At 31.3% G+C, this 20,144-nt stretch overlaps 4 protein-coding genes across 7 annotated transcripts in view; 2 read left to right on the forward strand and 2 right to left on the reverse strand.

Moving 5' to 3' along the window:
• Window positions 1–975: 975 nt before the first annotated feature.
• LOC132755707 (uncharacterized) lies at window positions 976–5,438 on the forward strand. Its single transcript, XM_060746604.1, has 2 exons — window positions 976–1,016; window positions 2,413–5,438. The coding sequence occupies exon 2, from the start codon at window positions 2,419–2,421 to the stop codon at window positions 4,147–4,149; it is 1,731 nt and encodes a 576-aa protein (XP_060602587.1). The 5' UTR covers window positions 976–1,016; window positions 2,413–2,418; the 3' UTR covers window positions 4,150–5,438.
• Window positions 5,439–5,680: 242 nt separating this feature from the next.
• Window positions 5,681–10,351, reverse strand: LOC132755695 (uncharacterized). Its single transcript, XM_060746586.1, has 5 exons — window positions 10,332–10,351; window positions 9,809–9,948; window positions 7,322–7,437; window positions 6,667–6,861; window positions 5,681–6,122 (listed from the first exon to the last, which is right to left on the reverse strand). Exons 1-5 carry the CDS (start codon window positions 10,349–10,351, stop codon window positions 6,027–6,029), a joined length of 567 nt encoding a protein of 188 aa, XP_060602569.1. The 3' UTR covers window positions 5,681–6,026.
• Window positions 10,352–12,926: 2,575 nt separating this feature from the next.
• On the forward strand, window positions 12,927–14,099 carry LOC132755696 (uncharacterized). The gene has a single exon (XM_060746587.1). It carries the CDS (start codon window positions 12,927–12,929, stop codon window positions 14,097–14,099), a length of 1,173 nt encoding a protein of 390 aa, XP_060602570.1.
• Window positions 14,100–16,419: 2,320 nt separating this feature from the next.
• Window positions 16,420–20,144, reverse strand: part of LOC132755708 (uncharacterized) — a 51,429-nt gene continuing 47,704 nt past the window's right edge. For 2 of the 4 annotated variants that reach the window (XM_060746608.1, XM_060746610.1), the window contains exons 4-6: window positions 18,097–18,212; window positions 17,429–17,623; window positions 16,421–16,866 (exon numbers count right to left, since the gene is read on the reverse strand). In XM_060746608.1, the coding sequence (XP_060602591.1) occupies window positions 16,771–16,866; window positions 17,429–17,623; window positions 18,097–18,212 (407 nt within the window). In that variant the 3' untranslated portion in view covers window positions 16,421–16,770. Of the gene's footprint in view, window positions 16,867–17,428; window positions 17,624–18,096; window positions 18,213–20,144 lie in introns of all 4 variants that reach the window. The other 2 variants (XM_060746606.1, XM_060746612.1) reach the window with 2 other exon arrangements.

The following is a 20,144-nucleotide window of genomic DNA, read 5'->3' on the forward strand; positions in this document are numbered from 1 at the left end:
TTAAAGTGAGTGACAATCTTAGATTGAAATAATATTGTATTTTGTTAAGAAAAGACATTATGAATGCATGATTTATATCAACCTTACGTGAAAAATAATATTTACTTAACTATAACTTTATTTTTATGACTAGATTATCTTCAAACTAAAGGTACAACAACTTTTTAGACACGATCTTTAAAAGATAAAACTGGACCTTATATTAACTCATGAATTATCACCCGATGATGCCTCAAACTAGATTAAATCACGTGTGTTCAATAAACAGAATCAAGCTTGCTTGATACTGCCTTATTATTTCTTCTCTATTAAGTTTAAGTAAAAAACAAATGAATTCACTGTTGAACAAGGGAGTGCAAAGTTATATTGGTATACCAGCGCTTGTCTGTCTTGATTATATTGCAGAGGATACAACTACAACATATTCTTTATTCTTTACGATAAATCCCCTTATATTACACCATATCATATACCAAAGGCAAAATCTGTGAATAAGATTATTATTCTAGTAAAATCGTTCGTAATCAGTAAATTAGGTATTACCAGATGAGCCAAAATATTTCAAGAAATTCAATCTTTAGAAATATATATGAAGATCTTAAGAAAAGTAAAAATATTCAATATCTAATGAATTATTTAAATGTTATGTGCGATTGACAACAATCACTGTAGTTCTACTGCGTTACTAACGCAGTAAGAGGCATGTATGTATATTTTGACCTCTGGATTGTGAGTGCCGTTTGCAATGTGCAAATTTCTTTCTTTGTTCGCTTCATGATATTTTAATTTTAAATGCATTTTCAAAATTTTCATGAAAATTAGCATCAATTAGGAGGTAGGCTTGCTTTAACATATGAAAAACCTTTAGAAACATATTATTATGTCAACATGAAAGTAAAAAGGGAATGCACTCTTATTGAAACATATCATACCAACCATATTTACGTAAGAGTACATTCCCTTTTCACGTTCTTTTGAACTTCCGCGTTCCAAAGTCCAAATGTTTAGATTACAAGGTAAGCAAATTTAGAATATTAAATCTAATATTCACCTAAGAATAAAATCATATTTCGTACGTATGCAAACAAAAGGGACTTTAGTACATAATGTATTTTTCGTCCTAAAAATAAAATAGTATATTTCAAGTTTTCACAACAATATCACAACTTTTTGTTTTGTTTCAATTTTATTTTTCATTTTTCTAAATCATAAACATATCGTGGTAAAAATATAAGAAATTTTGTTAATTGTGATACATGTTTGTAAATATGCTTTATAAATATCAAACAAGTAACGTGACAATTAATGAATATTTTACTTACTTACGTACACTGATAATCTTATCAGGTGACTAAATATTTACCAAACGACCAGAGGGTAAACAAGATTTCTACCTTTATTTTTATTTTCTTGTGTAGGAAATAAAAAGCACACATGGTATCTTTGTTTGAAGGATAGTTACATGATATGCTCTCTTTAATTAAAATATAAATAACCTTTCAAAATTAAACATTATGTGTGACAGTCTATATACTCTTCATTATTGTATTTTTAACCTTTACCTCTAGACAACCGGGATATCGTTACTTGAAGTCAGTACCTATCGATTTACGATTTGATCACTTAAAATATTGAGTTGACAATTTGTGCACCATATTTCTACAGTATCGACCCAATTTGTTTTGTCTTAAACTGATTGCATGCTACTGATTAAATATTATCTAATTGTTGTTATTTCTGAAAGTAAATACTTGTTGAAAACAAATAGCACCCTTTACAATTTTTTTTTTTCATAAGAATTCATTTCAATAAAAATGATAGCAAATATCTCTCGGAAGACAGTGCCCAGGCCTTTCAAGCAGATATTAATAGAAATAAATTGTATAAAATTTTATGTAAAAAATGACAAAGTTATTTATCTAATATGTATACTAATACGAAGAGTCTTAAAGTTATTACAAATAAACCTGATTTTTCATATATGTGTATAGACAATTTTAATTAGTTAGTGTTAATTTCATCTTCAAATTATGCACGAACGGAAGTCGACATGGCTTTCTTTTGGGTGACCCCCAATTATTTTCTCTTACTTTAAGATCATGATAGATTAAAATGAATTCGATATGCGATTATATTCTGCTATATGTAACACTAGCATACGCCTTTAATTGAAATACAAGTAGAAAAACTAACATATAAAGTTTTAGAATTAAAGTATAAATTTATAATATTTTACTTATCAGGTCAAATATTTTAAAAGGGTATTTCTGAAAATATGCCAGTAATTTGATTGCCCATCAGAAATTGATACTAGTGTTTTAAATGTAAATGGATCGGTCGAATTCCATGTAATTAACATCATAATTGATATGATTTTGAAAAAAAAATTCTTCACATATCATATTTTTTCAGACAGGAATGGAGGTTCCTGGTAAATTAGGTCTAGGAGATCTCAATGATGATGACTCGAAATTAATATGTCTTCCATGTGACAGTGATGGTTTGAAGGAACATGCTTATGGCTTCTGCCAGGACTGCCAGGAGCATCTATGTGAAACATGCTACAAACATCATAGACGCGCTCGTCCATTTAAAAACCATGTACTCATTGACAAAGAATCAATGCCAAAGACCCGGGTTAATGCACCTACAAAATCTGAGGATACGGCCGACTTTTGCACGAAACACCAAGATAAACCATTAGAATTCTATTGTAGGGATCACACATCTGTGGCTTGTTATGTGTGCGTTACATTAGAACATAAACAGTGTAAGGTGGACTATATTCCTGATGTTTCTGAAAACCTGTCTGATGAGATGACAGATATATTAGAACAAATGGAAACATTGATAACAAAATGTAAATCGAACGTAGAATATGTTAGCAAAGCTGCGCAAAATCTAGACCAGAGTCATGCTAAAGTTGTTGAAGATATCAAAGCCTTCAGGAAAGAAATAAATGAATGTTTGGACAGAATGGAAACCCAGATATTTAAAGAAGCTGACACAATTTTAAAAAGTGCAAAATGTAAACAGGAAACCGTATTAAATGCTTGCTTAGAGATACGTGAAGAACTTGAATGTTCACATTCGTTGTTAAGATCATTACAAGAACAGAACAAGCAAAATAAGCTTTTTATGGAGATTAAAAACGTCGGAAAACGTCTACCGATACTGACAGATAAGGAAAAGAACGTTTTGCATGCAAATACAGCAAATGATTGTGTTCAATTTACCCGCAACACAAGCATTATAGATTTTCTTAGGACTGACAAAAATTATTGGACATTGTCAACATTTGTACATCCATGCCCAGATAGAGCAATAGATTTACAATATATAGATACAATAGACGTGAAAATGAAATCAGAGAAAGAGAAAAGTAACATTACTGGTATGGTAATGATTGCTCCTACAAAAATTGTTGTTTCCGATAACACTAACAAAAATATAAAACTGATTGACATTGAGAAAAAAGTAGTTGTGGCAGAGGTAAAAATGTTTTCAGGTCCCTCAGATGTTATAACTCTTCCAGACAAAAAGCTTGCTGTAGCTTTTTTCAATGAAATGTTTGTTCAGATAATGTCTTATTCTGACGCGAAACTGTCATTAGATCAACGTATAGATGTAAAAGAAAAGTGCAACGGTGTAGCTTATAGTCAGGATAAATTGGTTGTCTCTTACAATAAATCAAAGAAAATAATCATTTTGAATCTTCAAGGAGAAATTCTCAATGTTCTTGGTTCTCCTGCTATATTCTATGGGCCTATCAGAGTTTTGTTCAGCAAGGATGAAACGTTTATATATGTATCAGATACAGATGGGAGTCAAAATAGTAAGGTTTTGAAAATGGATTGGAAAGGAAATATTAAAACCGTTTTTGAAGAACAAACGTATAAATTTCCTTACGGTCAACAACAATTAGAAGATGAGACTATACTAGTGTGCTACAGAGGCAGTAACACTATTCTGAGACTGTCAAGCAGCTTTAAGAAATGCGATATTATTGGACTAGAGAGAGCAAATATTTATTTTCCAAAAGCTGTAACATACTGCGACAAAGAACAAAAACTGTACGTAAGTTGTTCATTAGAGAAAGAAGACTGGCGGGCTGATATTGTGAAAGTATTCCATGTTAAATGGATATAAATATAACAAAGAAATATGTCGTCATCAAAAAACTGACATTTTCTTTTCTTAGAAAACTGATACGTGATAAATAAGAGGAGTGTTCATACAGTAGGACCTTGCAGGACCAGATTATGTTAAGTAGGGAACAATAGCTTTCATGCATCAATTTGGCGAGTCATAGAGCAATGAGATTTTTACTTGGCTCGGGCCAGTACACTATAAATGTATCTGTACTAGGTGAAATAGGGTAGAATCATTTTTGTTGGAAAACTTTTTGTAATCATTAAAGTTGTTGTTTAAATTATGGTTTGGTTTAAACATATTTATTGAAGCTCGATTGCAAAACAAGTTCTTGCAACTTATATTATTCACTTTCGAGTCCGCTTCCTGGAACCAACCAGTACTGGTGTCATATGAAGAAACATGGTCGTGATCAGAGTAGGGCTCGAACCCATGATCTCTGTGTTGAGAGGCAAACATCTTAACCACTAGGCCACCGCTCCCCCTTAAATTATGATGAATATAGTGTAAATAAATGTATATTTGCATGGGCTGTGGATAAAGGAAACACTAGATGTAGAAACTGGTTTCTCCACTTTGTGTTTACAATCTGAACAGTGCTCTGGTCTGAACAGTGCTGGTGTATTTGTTATGTATGCAACATATTACATGTATATAATTTATATCTGACCAGTTGGTATTTCCAATATTATCATTGTTCTATTTTTAGAACATAAACTACATGTATGTACTAGAACTTTCTTAACTGTTGTAGAAAACTCATGCATTATAATTAGATAGAAATTTCCGGAATGATCTTTATTGTTGAAGTTGCTAGATTATGATTTATGTAGAAAATGGAAGACTATTCTAGAAACTTCTTAGCTTAATATAAATAGGAGACATTTTTTCTTTCGTATTACCTTTTAAGTCATCAGTGATCTTTTAAGTCATCAGTTACCTTTTAAGACATCAATATATTTGGATTATTATTCAACTTGGAAATTAAGTGATTTATTGGAGCTTGGATTATTTTAAAATAGTTAAAATTATTCTTGTGGATTTTATTGTGGGAATTTATTCTAAAGTGTTCTTGGATTTAACTTGGATTTAACTGTGCTATTCAAAAAGGGATCATTCCAGGATCAGACTAGACATTTGAATTTTACATTTATATTTGGACTTCAGGTATTTGTACACATAATTTGTTGTTTTAATTTTCTTTAATAATTTTTCTGTAATAAATTTGTTATTGTTACAAGTTTGTTGCTGGCTTTTCTTTCTCGTTACGCCTGGCTCGTAACATATTATATTTCCACGGACAATATATCCATTCTGCTTTCTCTAGTTTTCTTGTTAAAATAACTGTATGAAGACTCTTGTGACCTCAAATCTCAATGGCAACACCTTAAGCAGTTGAATCATTGAAGTTGCAACTGCTCTCTAGATGGGCTATGATGGGTGCTCAATCACACAAAAAAATGTCTTTTTGTCATCACATTTTTATGAAAACATAATCAATGTCCAAGAACAACATAAAAGATATAAGTTTGATTCTTAATAAATTTTATTTCATAAATTATCATGAATATATATAATTGCCAACTTTTTCCATTCATAACTCCCTAGATAAAATCACTTTTGAGACAACTGGACTCCAATTCAGTCATAAATTACATGCTTGTGTTACAATTATTTTTTTAAATAAATACATTGAAAATAAATAATATCACAGTTTTTCACTTTGTATTAATATGGTTATGCATTACATCTATGTTAAGTCTAAAACTTTTCATTGTTCATGTAGGACGACATAACTTCGTTTTGAAATTTAAAATGTTTGAAATATCACAGTCAGTTAAGATGATGAAGGTCTTTTAAAACGTCTTTAAGGGTTAAGGTTGAAGAGGTGGTCTATTGGTATCATTTCGAATTATTTCATCAAATACAAACTCCATTTTATCTATAGCATCTCCCACTATTGCATATGTCTGAAAAAAAAGAAAAATGAAAAACAAATAATTACATTTCATATGCAATGTTAATCATTTATAAATGCTGTAATTATCAGTCAATGTGTAAATGGCCAGCTGAGCTCAAACAGGCAAGAGATTATCCATACAAAAATCTTAACCTTTTTGTCTGACACAATTAGACTTTATAAATGTTGATGGTAAAATGCAGGTAAACAATACTTGTTTTGATACAAATCCGCTTCCAATATATATCATAATCTACCTTTGAATTAATGAGCAGAACAAAACAAAATTGCAAGTTTTAAGCTAAATGTGAACATTTTAATGTTAACAAAATGTGTTGAGTTGCATTTTAATGTTAACAAAATGAGTCTGGTTGCATAATAAAATGCAAGTAAATGTAATTCCGATATAGGGAATAGCTTAAGTACTGAAAATTATCAAGCATTGTACAATTGGGCACCTGAGGTGTCTATCCACTAATAATGCTGGAAATTCGCCATATGAACTTTACAATATCTATGTGACATGAAACCAAAACAAACAAACTTGAAATTACCTGTGCAAAGATTTTCTCCTTATATTTTCTGTCAATGATGGGATCTTCATGGGCCAGTGAAGTTTGCATCATACTGGTTGGTGAGCCCGTTCTTTCCCTGTCCCCTAAACTACCCGCAGTTTTACCACGGCTAGGTGGGCCTCTAGAGGCAGGAGTCGCACTTTGTTTACCAGACTTCATATCTACTTTTGTAGACTAAAAAAAACGTATACAAAAAAATGTTGATATTTTTACTTAATAAGAAATTTTTGATAAAAACAGATACTTTTATCAGTTGTATGAGAAATATATTTTGATAAATAGATGACATCAAAATCTGTCAACATGTTCTTCGGCCATTTTTGTAATAATATGATAATAGCATTGGACCGGAGCTTTCTTTTCAAAATAACATCAAACTTTAGTTTTAAATTCATTCATTTGTGTAAATACAAGTAAAAAAAATAATCTTTAGAATCTTGGATTGAAAATGTTTAACCCTTAATTTTGGGAAACTGAAAGGAACAAGTTTTTGCCACCAGTATAAAGTCAAGCAATTATTCAAATTTTTACAGTCACACCAGGCTCAATACTGCTGGCTGATCAACCTAGAAATTTTATATGAATATCCCAGAAATTGACAAAGAACAGTTCAAACAATGAATCATAATAATACCTCTTTTGAAACTTTTCCTCCTTTGTCTTTATCTTTAGCTGGTGTAGGGGCTTTCTTATCAGGTGCTTTTGCGGCTCCTTTATCCCCTGTTCCACTCTTACGTCCTTTACCATCACCTACAAAATAAACAAATTATATTTCTTTAACAATCACGTATCATATGATTTTATTATTTCTTATACACATCAAAATAGTTCCATAAATCATATTCTTCTGCAAAATTCATAATCTAGTCAAATAACAGATAAGGGTGATCAGTCTATGAAAACTAACACTTTCATTGGTCAATTTTTAAATATTTTCTAGAGTAACAACCAATCAGATTTTGAAGTTTTTGACTGGTTGCTAAATATCTGTTTTTCGTCTTACTTACAGTGACTTTCTATTCTCTCTATTTTTGTCTCTTCATTTAAATGCAAGAAAAAAATGAAAATGTTACACATTTACTAAATATAAAAAGAATAGATTCTCTTAATTATATGAATGTTTACATTATTTTTGACGACTTTGATAATGGAAAAAAATGTTTAAATATTTATTAACAAATGATCTTAAATGAGAAGGAATAAGTGAAATACTTAAAATATGAGAACAATATCATGGGATATAAATACTGCTCTAGCTATTATTATACAGGATCAAAATAATAGAGTAAAATATGAATAATTGAATGATATGGAACAGGGGTTTTCTAATATACAAACATGTTAAGATCACTTTAAACAAAACACATGAACAAAATAACATAATGTTAGCAAAGACAACTTCACATGTCTATAAATTGTTTGTCTTACCTTTTGAAAATAATTTTCGTTTTTAAAATCTTTGGTCTTGTATCAATAAAGTGCAGTTAAAGCAATATATAGAAAAAAAGAAAACTAGATGTTCGGCAGATTTATTTAGTAAATTTTTTTTAAAAGCCTTAGATATAAAAATGAGACTTGCACTAAGTTACTATAGATGCTGCAGTCAAAGTCAACCCTTCTTGCAAAAAAACAGCCATACTTGATTTTGAAATGGTTATTTGAAGACAAATTTCTTCGAAATAAAATATACGGTACATGTATACATGTGGTAATGAAAACTTCAACATTAAACCAACAAACACAGGGCGAACAAGGTATATTGGATAGGTTGCAGTAAAACTTACTACTCCCGGTACTTTATCTGACAATCCTTGCCCAACTGTAAAAACCCAACAAACACAAAACATTCAAAGCTTTCAGGGGAAGCAACTGAGACTAAGTAACAATGCAAAAGGGAGACTACTTCTAGTTAACGACCTAAATGTTTGTAATGCAATAAAATACAAATAAATGTAGAATGATATGTACTGCTTTGTTTTTAAAATAATTTAGAAATAGCAAAGAAAAAACTTTGATCAAACATGATGTTTTTACTTAAGCATTTATCAAGAGTTAGTGACCTTGCTATTTTAATGAGGTTCTGGGTTATGATGGTTCTTTGGTAAAAAGTAAGTAAAGTAAGATGCTATTTGAAATGTAATTACTCATATGAGTACAGACAGATTTTATTCCCTTGTTTCACTTTTAGTTAATGACCTATTTAATGACTATAATTAAACAAACAAGAGCTGTCGGTAGGACAGCAACGCTCGACTAGTCTTAGTGCTTGATAGTAAAAGAGCCTTGATAATGTAAAATTTTCTGAGTTTATAACAAAAGGACAGAATTTTTCTTTAAAATCCATGTTACAGTTATAGGCCATAGAGAGAGTATTATATTATGCTCTCAAAAAAGAGTATAAAATTTCAAACTTGTTTCAATAGAATATGAAAATATCTGAGGTGGTATGCAAACCTAAATGAAAATTCTAAGTTGAAAAAGGGGCATAATTCTGTCAACAGGTTGGGATCAAGATGGTGAACAAGTGTGCAAAGTTTCAAAGCCATATGTCAATACACTTTAAAAATATTTGAGGTATTAGAAAAACTTTAACATGAAGTGGTTACGCCGACACCGACGCCGATGCTCGGGTGACTACAATAGCTCTACTTATTCTTATCAAATAGTCGAGCTAAAAATTGTTGTAAGGATATGAAGAAATGATGGATAAATTATGATAAATAATGAATTATTATAAATAATGCTATAATCCTGTGTAAATAATGAGTATTATTTGCAAACTAGAATAATATGCTGTGTAAATGCTGCTATTACAAAGAAAAATGCAAGTGTATAGACACAACGATACGTTTGTCATGACATAGTTACAGAAATGAGATATATTTATAATTTCCTATTCCTGGCATAGTATGAAGAATAATATACATAGCTAGTGTTGGACATACGCCTCCAATCCATCAATAATAATAGACATGATCACAACTTCACAAGGGTAAAAGACATGAAAATAACAATACATTTTGTGTAACCCATACACCAACCAAGTCACTTCAAACTAGCAACGTTTCTGCACACTTTGTGTGTTTGTGTGCAAATGTGTCTGATCTACACATTGGCTTACTCAATGTTCTATCTTCAGATAGTAATTTAGGGTTACTAGGGGGTTTGGAAGGGGTTCTAGATGCCCGTCTACTCTCACGAGATTCCTGTTTTGATTCTAACAGAAAAAATAATGTACCAAATATTAAAAAGTAATCAAAGCTAAATAAGATTCTTAATCAATGAAGCATTCTTAAAATATAGTTGACATTCATGATATAAAGTGATGTTCTAATGCTCAAAATGACATTCAAATACACAACAGTACATGTACACTGTTTGTGTTTCTTTTCTTTTTAGAAAGTCAAAAAGTCAAATCTTTTAAAAGTTCGTTGCCTGCAAAAAATAATCTTTGCGTATGAAAATATTTAGTTTCTAGATGTATTACTTTGTACTATTTTAAATAAATCCCTCACCTAGTAGTGAGAATGTATTATGCCGAAAAGTAAAGAAAGAAAGCACTGCTATATCTACACAGATATCAGAGATTGAGTTAAAAGGTCTTATACACTGAATAATCACAAATATTTCAAGCAGCATGCAACATAATGAATGCAACAGGCATCATGTGAATGTTCTGTTTCCAGACAAAGCAGGAGGAAATATTTTAATGTCTTGTACAATTAACGATTTCATGCTAGACACAAATGAGGTTGTTCTTTCTAAACTTAACAACAACAAAAAAAACATAAAACAACAAAAAACTTATCTTTATTGCTAACATTCTAATGTAAGATGATAATCTTATATAATTGTGTAAATGAGCAAGTTATCTTCTCATAATGGTAAAAGTTTCGGTATTTATTCACTATACTTTCACAAAATAGCATTTGATCCAAATGAACTTTGGGAAAAAATAATAACAGATCGTTTCATTTCTTACCAACTGTGATCAGAGGAAGCGTAAAGTTTTTTTCTATAAAACAACACAACACATTTGTTTATTATGTAACATTTTTAAATACATGTTGTTTTATATTCCATTTTTATATGTACAATGTTGTGTACAATGTTTACAAATATGTGAATGGCTAGCATATAAACTACTGTAATTTGTCCATTCATTTGACTTGACTCTAAAGATCCGAATAATTTCTAAAGTTGCTCTTGAGAAACAATATATCAAAATTGCAATTCAAACTAATACTGGGCATTTGACACATATTTGTTTACAGTTGCTCTAAAAAGTGAGCAGTTACATTTAAGAAAACTGATTGGGCAAAACAATAAATTCATTACCAGTATATAAGGTTTATTACTGTCAACAGCAGACAAACGGATTCTTGTCTGTAACAAAGGAAGTGGCGATATCCTAAGACTGTTAGGCAGCTTAAAACATATGACATTTTTGGACCAACGAGAGCAAATATTATAACCTTTGAGCATACTGTGATAGAGAATATAAATTTTCGCTATTTGCTCAATGGAAAAAGAAATATAATAGGCTAATATTTTCTAAATATCAGTGTGAACTTAACTAGAATGATACATAGGGATATGTCGTAATTAAACAAGATATGTTTGTAAAACATGTATGCCCCCTATCAGCAGCCAATAAGTCATGTGATAAGGTTATTATGCATGACATCTGACCCAGTGATCAAACAATTAATAAGGGTTATCAAGTATCTACTGGTCATGACCTTAACCTTGACCCCTTGACCCAAAACTCAATAGGGGTCATTTGCTGGTCATGGCCAATCATCATACAAAGTTTGAAGTTCCTAGGCCTAAGCGTTTTTAGTTAATTGATCGGAAACCATTTTTACCTACAAGCTCAATGTGACCTTGACCTTTGACCCCTTGACCCCAAAATCAATAGGTCATCTGCTGGTCATGACCAATCACCATGCCAAGTTTGAAGTTCCTAGGCCGAAGCGTTCTTTAGTTATTGATCAGAAACCGTTTTTACTTACAATGTCAATGTGACCTTGTCCTTTGACCCCTTGATCCCAAAACTCAATAGGGGTAATCTGCTGGTCATGACCAATCACCATACCAAGTTTGAAGTTCCTAGGCCTAAGCGTTCTTAAGTTATTGATCAGAAACCGTTTTTACTTACAAGGTCAATGTGACCTTGACCTTTGACCCCTTGACCCAAAACTCAATAGGGGTCATCTGCTGGTCACGACCAATCATCATACAAATTTTGAAGTTCCTAGGCCTAAGCGTTTTTAGTTAATTGATCGGAAATTCAAACAAGTAACGTGACAATGAATATTTTACTTACGTACACTGATAATCTTATCAGGTGACTAAATATTTACCAAACGACCAGAGGGTAAACAAGATTTCTACCTTTATTTTTATTTTCTTGTATAAAAAATACATTCTGCTTTATGTAACACTAGCATACGCCTTTAATTGAAATACAAGTAGAAAAACTAACATATAAAGTTTTAGAATTAAAGTATAAATTTATAATATTTTACTTATCAGGTCAAATATTTTTAAAAGGGTATTTCTGAAAATATGCCAGTAATTTGATTGCCCGTCAGAAATTGATACTAGTGTTTTAAATGTAAATGGATCGGTCGAATTCCATGTATTTAACATCATAATTGATAAGATTTTGAAAAAAAATTCTTCACATATCATATTTTTTCAGACAGGAATGGAGGTTCCTGGTAAATTAGGTCTAGGAGATCTAAATGATGATGACTCGACATTAATATGTCTTCCATGTGATATTGATGGTTTGAAGGAACCTGCTTATGGCTTCTGTCAGGACTGCCAGGAGCATCTATGTGAAACGTGCTACAAACATCATAGACGTGCACGTCCATTTAAAAACCATGTACTCATTGACAAAGAACCCATGCCAAAGACCAGGGTAAATGCAGCAACAACATCTGAGGATACAGCCGACTATTGCACGAAACACCAAGACAAACCACTAGAATTTTATTGTAGGGATCACACATCTGTGGCTTGTTATGTGTGCGTTACATTAGAACACAAACAGTGTAAGGTGGACTATATTCCTGATGTTTCTGGAAACCTGTCTAACGAGATGACAGATATATTAGAACAAATGCAAGTATTGAAGCAAAGCTTCACAAGAACTAGACCAGAGTCATGCCAAAGTTGTTGAAGATATCAAAGTCTTTAGGAAAGAGATAAATGAATGTTTGGACAGAATGGAAACCAGAATATTAAAGGAAGCTGACACAATTGTAAAAGAAGCAAAGGGTAAACAGGAAACCATAAAAGCTGCTTCTTTAGAGATAACTGAAGAACTTGAATGTTCACATTCATTGTTAAGATCATTAAAAGAACAGAACAAGCAAACTAAGCTTTTTATCGAGATTAAAAACGTCAGAAAAAGTCTGCCAATACTGACAGATAAGGAAAAGAACGTATTGCGTGCAAATACAACAAACAAATATATTCAATTTACCCGCAACACAAGCATTATAGATTTTCTTAAGACTGATAATAATTATGGAACATTGTCAACATTTGTACAGCCGTGCCCAGATAGTGTAGTAGATTTACAATATATAGATACAATAGACATGAAACAGACATCAGAAAATGAAAAATGTAACATTACTGGAATAATAATGATTGCTCCTACGAAAATGGTTGTTTCTGAAAGCAGTAACAGAAATATAAAACTGATCGACGTTGAGAAAAATGTAGTTGTAACAGAGGTAAAGATGTGTTCACGTCCGTTGGATGTTATAACTCTTCCAGAAAAAAAACTTGCTGTAACTTTGGCCGATGAAATGTTTCTTCAGATATTGTCTTATTCTGACGCGAAACTTTCATTAGATCAACGTATAGATGTAGGAGAAAAGTGCGCTGGTGTTGCTTATGGCCAGAATAAATTGGTTATCTCTAGTCGGGCTTCAAAGAAAATAATCATAATGAATCTTAAAGGAGAAATTCTCAATGTTCTTGGTTCTCTTGCTATATTCTATGGGCCTATTAGAGTTTTGATAGGCAAGGATGAAACGTTTATATATGTATCGGATACAGATTGGAGTCAAAGTAGTAAGGTTTTGAAAATGGATTGGAAAGGAAATGTTAAAAGCGTTTTTGAAGACCAAAGTCACAAATTTCCGTACGGTCAACAACAATTAGAAGATAAGACTATACTGGTATGTTACAGTGAAAGTAACACTATTCTGAGACTGTCAAGCAGCTTAAAGAAATGTGATATTATTGGGCTAGAGAAAGCAAATATTTATTTTCCAAAAGCTGTAACATACTGCGACAGAGAACAAAAACTGTGCGTAAGTTGTTCATCAGAGAAAGATGACTGGCGGGCTGATATTGTGAAAGTGTTCCATGTTAAATGGAAATAAATATTACAAAGGAATATGTCGTCATCAAAAAAGTCTCTTTATATAACTGACATTGTCTTTTCTTCGTAAACTGATACGTGATGGATAAAAGATGAGTGTTCATACAGTAAGACCTTGCAGGACCAGATTATCTTAAGTAGGGAACAATAGCTTTCATGCATCAATTTGGCGAGTCACAGAGCAATGAGATTATTACTTGGCTCGGGACAGTTCTGATTCAACACAATCTGTATAAGGTGAAATAGGGTAGAATCATTTTTGATGGAAAACTTTTTGTAAACATTTAAGTTGTTGTTTAAATTATGGTTTGGTTTAAACATATTTATTTACGCTCGATTGCGAAACAAGCTCTTGCAACTTATATTAATCACTTTCGAATCCGCTTCCTGGAACAAACCATTACTGGCGTCATATGAAGAAACATGGTCGTGACCCGAGTAGGGCTCGAACCCATGATCTCTGGGTTGAGAGGCAGACACTCTAACCACTAGGCCACCGCTCCCCCTTAAATTATGATGATTATAGAGTAAATAAATGTATATTTGCACAGGCTGTGGATAAAGGAAATACTAGATGTAGAAATTGGTATCTTATTGAATAGTTAAATTCGTTAAGACTAAACATGAACTCTCAATAACCGTTTTTACGCAAGGAATTAGTACAATTTACTGATGTTTTATTGGAATGCCATACAGCTGACTGATGTGAATGGATGTCGCCTTAATAAGCTTGGGATATATAGAACTTTCAAACATTTTTATGCTGTTGAACACTATTGCAAAATTATTTTTTTCCATTTTCGTCATATATCTCCCTTCTCTAAGTTTAGTTGCGGTGAGGCACAAATTAGGCCAGACATTGGGAGATATAAAAAATCATCTTCCAGAAACATAAAAGCATGTCAGTTGTGTGATAATTGTGTTGAATCAGAGCTGATCCACGTTGTGCTAAAATGCTTAATGTGTGTTAGGGAGAGTCAAATAACGTTTCATTAACCTGTAATGTCAACTGTAATTTTAATGTGTTAAATGTTTTAGAAAAAAATAAAAATTTTGATATGGTTAGAAAAACACCTGTTGTAATACATGTATGTTAAAAAACAAGAAACAATGCTCTATACAATTTGTTTTCTTAATGTTTTGAATTTTGTATATATGTTGAACTTTACATTATACAGTGTAAGTTTTTAGCTATTACTAAATGTTTTAATTTTGTATAAAGTCTGAACTCTTATCAGCCGTTAAGTTTTTACTATGTCAGAAATGCCAATTTGTTTGCTACTAGTCCTAAGTAATGATACATATTTTATGGTGCTTATTACCCTATTGCATCTAGTGATTTTATTTTTTTTTTCCAAATCAATTCCAATTTTATCTTTTCATTCATTTTTATTTTAATTAACTTATAAGTAAATACTGTAAATATAATGAAGTGGCTCTCTAAAACTAGCAAGGCATTTTTACCTTTATTGTGAGGATTATGTGTAGGAATGTGAAAGTCGGGACATAATACTTAATTATATTATTAGTCTCTAACAATCTACCCTACAATGGCTTTGAGCATACATGTATATAAATTTTATGTATTAATGTGATGAATTGTATTATGAAGAGACTTGAATAAAAGATAAATAATTAAATGTTTAATGACCAAGCTTATGTCTTTTTGTTATCATGTTTAGTGGTGAAATGCTCTCGAATATCGAGTCTCTCATTGACATATACAAACCATGATCATGATAGTCACATTTGACTTGAAGTTTTCTCTTACATTTTTCTCCACTTTGTGTCTATAATCTGAACAGTGCTCTGGTTTGAACAGTGCTGATGTATTCTTTTCCCCACGGACAATATATCCCTTAAAAGAGACGTCTGCATTCTTTAGTTTTCTTGGTAAAATAACTGTATGAAGGCTCTTGTGACCTCGAATCTCAAGGCAACACTTTAAGCAGTTAAATCATTCAAGTTCCAACAGCTCTCTAGATGGGCTATGATGGGTGGTCATTGCAAGGTTCCTTTCCATCAGATGTGATATTAAATACATGTGAACGCGGTCTGTCACACTATAAATAAGGTACGCTGGACAACATTAAGCTTACTTGAAATGACTGTTATAATGTTTTTCATCTTCAAAGGACACAAATGCTGTAAAACAAAATTTAAATATTCCAGCATTAAGTAAATGTTAAAAATCAGCTTTCTATCACAAACAAAAACATTTTAATTATTTTGTTTACCTCTGTTGGTTAAGATACAATGCTTCACAAAAAAGTCTTTTTGTCATCACATTTTGCTGAATCAAGAACAACATAAAAAATAAAAGTTTGATTGTTAATAAATTTTATTTCATAAATCATCATGATAATATATAATTGCCAATTGTTTCCAATAATAACTCCATGGATAATATCATATTCAAGACAACTGGACTCGAGTCCAGTCATAAATTACATGCTTGTGTTACAATTATTTTTTTTAATAAGTACATTGAAAATAAATAATATCACAGTTTTTCACTTTGTATTAATATGGTTATGCATTACATCTATGTTAAGTCTATAACTTTTCATTGTTCATGTAGGACGACATGACTTCGTCTTGAAATTTAAAATGTTTGAAGTTTCACAGTATTGAGTAAAGATGATGAAGGTCTTTTAAAACCGCTTTAAGGGTTAAGGTTGAAGAGGTGGTCTATTGGTATCATTTCGAATTATTTCATCAAACACAAACTCCATTTTGTCTATAGCATCTCCCACTATTGCATATGTCTAAAAAAGATAAAAAAAAATTATTACATTTCATATACAATGTTTTATCATTTACAAATCTTGTAATTATCAGTCAATGTGTAAATAATCAGCTGAGCTCATACAGGCAAGAGCTAGATTATCCATACAAAAATCTTAATATTTTTGTTTGACACAATTAGACTGTATAAATGTTGATGGTTAAATGCAGGTAAACAATACTTGTTTTGATACAAATCCTCTTCCAATATACATTGTATATTATAATCTACCTTTGACTTATTAAAAAGGCAGAACAAAACAAAGTTGCAAGTTTTAAGCTAAATGTCAACATTTTAATGTTAACAAAAACTGTCTGGTTGCATAATCAAAGGCAAGTAAATGTTATTCCTATATCGTGAACAGCTTAAGTACTGAAAATTACCAAGCGTACAGATGGTAGGTGGTTTTACTAAGGCAATTACACCTGCCTTGTACAATTGGGCACCTGAGGTGTCTATCCACTAATAATGCTGGAAATTTGCCATATGAACTTTACAATAACTATGTGACATGAAACCAAAACAAACAATCTTCAAATTACCTGTGCAAAGATTTTCTCCTTATATTTTCTGTCAATGATGGGATCTTCATGTGCCAGTGAAGTTTGCATCATACTGGTTGGTGAGCCCGTTCTTTCCCTGTCCCCTAAACTACCCGCAGTTTTACCACGGCTAGGTGGGCCTCTAGAGGCAGGAGTCGCACTTTGTTTACCTGATTTCATATCTACTTTTGTAGACTGAAAAGAATGTAAACAAAAAAAATGTTGATCTTTTTACTTAGTAAGAAATTTTTGAAAAAACAGATACTTTATGAGAAATATACTTTGATTAATAGATGACATCAAAATCTGTCAACATGTACTTCGGCCTTTATTTTCTGTAATAATATGATAACAGCAGTGGACGGGGGCTTTTTTTCAAAATGATATCAAACTTTAGTTTTTAATTCATTCATTTGTGTAAATACAAGTAAAAGAATAATCTTTAGAATCTTGGATAGTAAAGTTGTAATCCTTATACTGCTAAAACTGAAAGGAACAAGTTTTTGCCACCAGTATAAAGTCAAGCAGTCACTCTAGGCTCTATACTACTGGCTGATCAACTGTGAAATTTTCCTGAATATCCCCAAAAATTGACAAATGACAGTTCAAACAATGAAAAGAAGGACAAGTCATTTCTGTAGGAAATGCAGTATGCTTAATGTTAATACCTCTTTTGAAACTTTTCCCCCTTTGTCTTTATCTTTAGCTGGTGTAGGGGCTTTCTTATCAGGCGCTTTAGCGGCTCCTTTATCACCTGTTCCACTCTTACGTCCTTTACCATCACCTACAAAATAAACAAATTATATTTCTTAAACATACATGTATCATGATTTTATTATTTCTTAAACACATCAAAACAGTTCCTTAAATCATATTCTTCTGCAAAATTCATAATTTAGTCAAATAACAGATAATGGTGATCAGTCTATGAAAACTACCACTTTCATTGGCCAATTTTTAAATATTTTCTAGAGTAATTACCAATCAGATGCTGAAGTTTTAGACTGGTCACCTAAGATCTGATATTTTGTCTTACTTACAGAGACTGTCCATTCTCTCTATTTTTGTCTCTTCATTTAATGCAAGAAAAACACAACATGAAAATGTTACACATTAACTAAATATGAAAGAATAGATTTTATCCAAATTATATGACGTTTTACATTATATTTAGTGACTATGATACATAATGGGAAAAAATGTTTCAATATTTATTAACAAATGATGATAAATGAGAAGGAATAAGTGAAATACTTAAAATATGAGAACAATATCATGGGATATAAATACTGCTCTAGTTATTATTATACAGGATCAAAATAATGGAGTAAAATATGAATAATTGAATGATCTGGAACAGGTGTTTTCTAATATACAAACATGTTAATATCACTATAAACAAAACACATGAACAAAATAACATAAAGTTAGAAAAGACAACTTCACATGCCTATAAATTGTTTGTCTTACATTTTGAAAATAATTTTCGTTTTTAAAATCTTTGGTTTTGTATCAATAAAGTGCAGTTAAAGCAATATATAGAAAAAAATGAAAACTAGATGTTCGGCAGATTTATTTAGTAAATTTTTTTTAAAAGCCTTAGATATAAAAATGAGACTTGCACTAAGTTACTATAGATGCTGCAGTCAAAAGTCAACCTTCTTGCAAATAACAGCCAATACTTGATTTTGAAATGGTTATTTGAAGACAAATGTTCTTCGAAATAAATATACGGTACATGTATACATGTGTAATGAAAACTTCAACATTAAACCAACAAACACAGGGCGAACAAGGTATATTGGATAGGTTGCAGTAAAACTTACTACTTCCAGGTACTTTATCTGACAATCCTTGCCTAACTGTAAAAACCAACAACACAAAACATTCAAAGCTTTCAGGGGAAGCAACTGAGACTAAGTAACAATGCAAAAGGGAGACTACTTCTAGTTAACGACCTAAATGTTTGTAATGCAATAAAACACAAATAAATGTAGAATGATATGTACTGCTTTGTTTTTAAAATAATTTGGAAATAGCAAAGAAAAAACTTTGATCAAACATGATGTTTTTACTTAAGCATTTATCAAGAGTTAGTGACCTTGCTATTTTAATAAGGTTCTGGGTTATGATGGCTCTGTGGTAAAAAGTAAGTAAAGTAAGATGATATTTGAAATGTAATTACTCATATGAGTACAGACAGATTTTATTCCCTTGTTTCACTTTGAGTTAATGACCTATTAAATGACTATAATCAAACAAACAAGAGCTGTCGTTAGGACTATTCTTAGTGCTTGATAGTAAAAAAAGCCTTGATAATGTAAAATTTTCTGAGTTTATAACAAAAGGACAAATTATTCTTTAAATCCATGTTAGGGTTATATGCCATAGAGAGAGTATTATATTATGCTCTCTTAGAAGAGTATAAAATTTCAACTTGTTTCAATAGAATATGAAAATATCTGAGGTGGTATGCAAACCTAAATGAAAACCTAGTTGAAAAAGGGGCAAAATTCTGTCTACAGGTTGGGATCATGATGGTGAACAAGTGTGCAAAGTTTCAAAGCCATATGTCAATACACTTTAAAAATATTTGAGGTATTAGAAAAACTTTAACACAAGTGGTTACGCCGACACCGACGCCGATGCTCGGGTAACTACAATAGCTCTACTTATTCTTATCAAATAGTTGAGCTAAAAATTGTTGTAAGGATAT

Source organism: Ruditapes philippinarum, unplaced genomic scaffold (genome assembly GCF_026571515.1).
Source record: "Ruditapes philippinarum isolate M1 unplaced genomic scaffold, ASM2657151v2 ctg3864_1_1_1_1, whole genome shotgun sequence".
Taxonomy (NCBI): Eukaryota; Metazoa; Mollusca; class Bivalvia; order Venerida; family Veneridae; genus Ruditapes; species Ruditapes philippinarum.

Excerpts from the sequence above, each read along its gene's own strand:
- LOC132755696 (XM_060746587.1), top strand. The coding sequence starts at position 12,927 with ATGGAAACCAGAATATTAAAGGAAGCTGACACAATTGTAAAAGAAGCA.
- LOC132755707 (XM_060746604.1), top strand. The coding sequence starts at position 2,419 with ATGGAGGTTCCTGGTAAATTAGGTCTAGGAGATCTCAATGATGATGAC.
- LOC132755695 (XM_060746586.1), bottom strand. The coding sequence starts at position 10,351 with ATGCCTGTTGCATTCATTAT. Across the intron at positions 9,949-10,331 it reads ATGCCTGTTGCATTCATTAT|CTTTGATTACTTTTTAATAT; the intron begins GTTGCATGCTGC and ends AATCTTATTTAG. Across the intron at positions 6,862-7,321 it reads GAGGAAAAGTTTCAAAAGAG|TCTACAAAAGTAGATATGAA; the intron begins GTATTATTATGA and ends CGTTTTTTTTAG.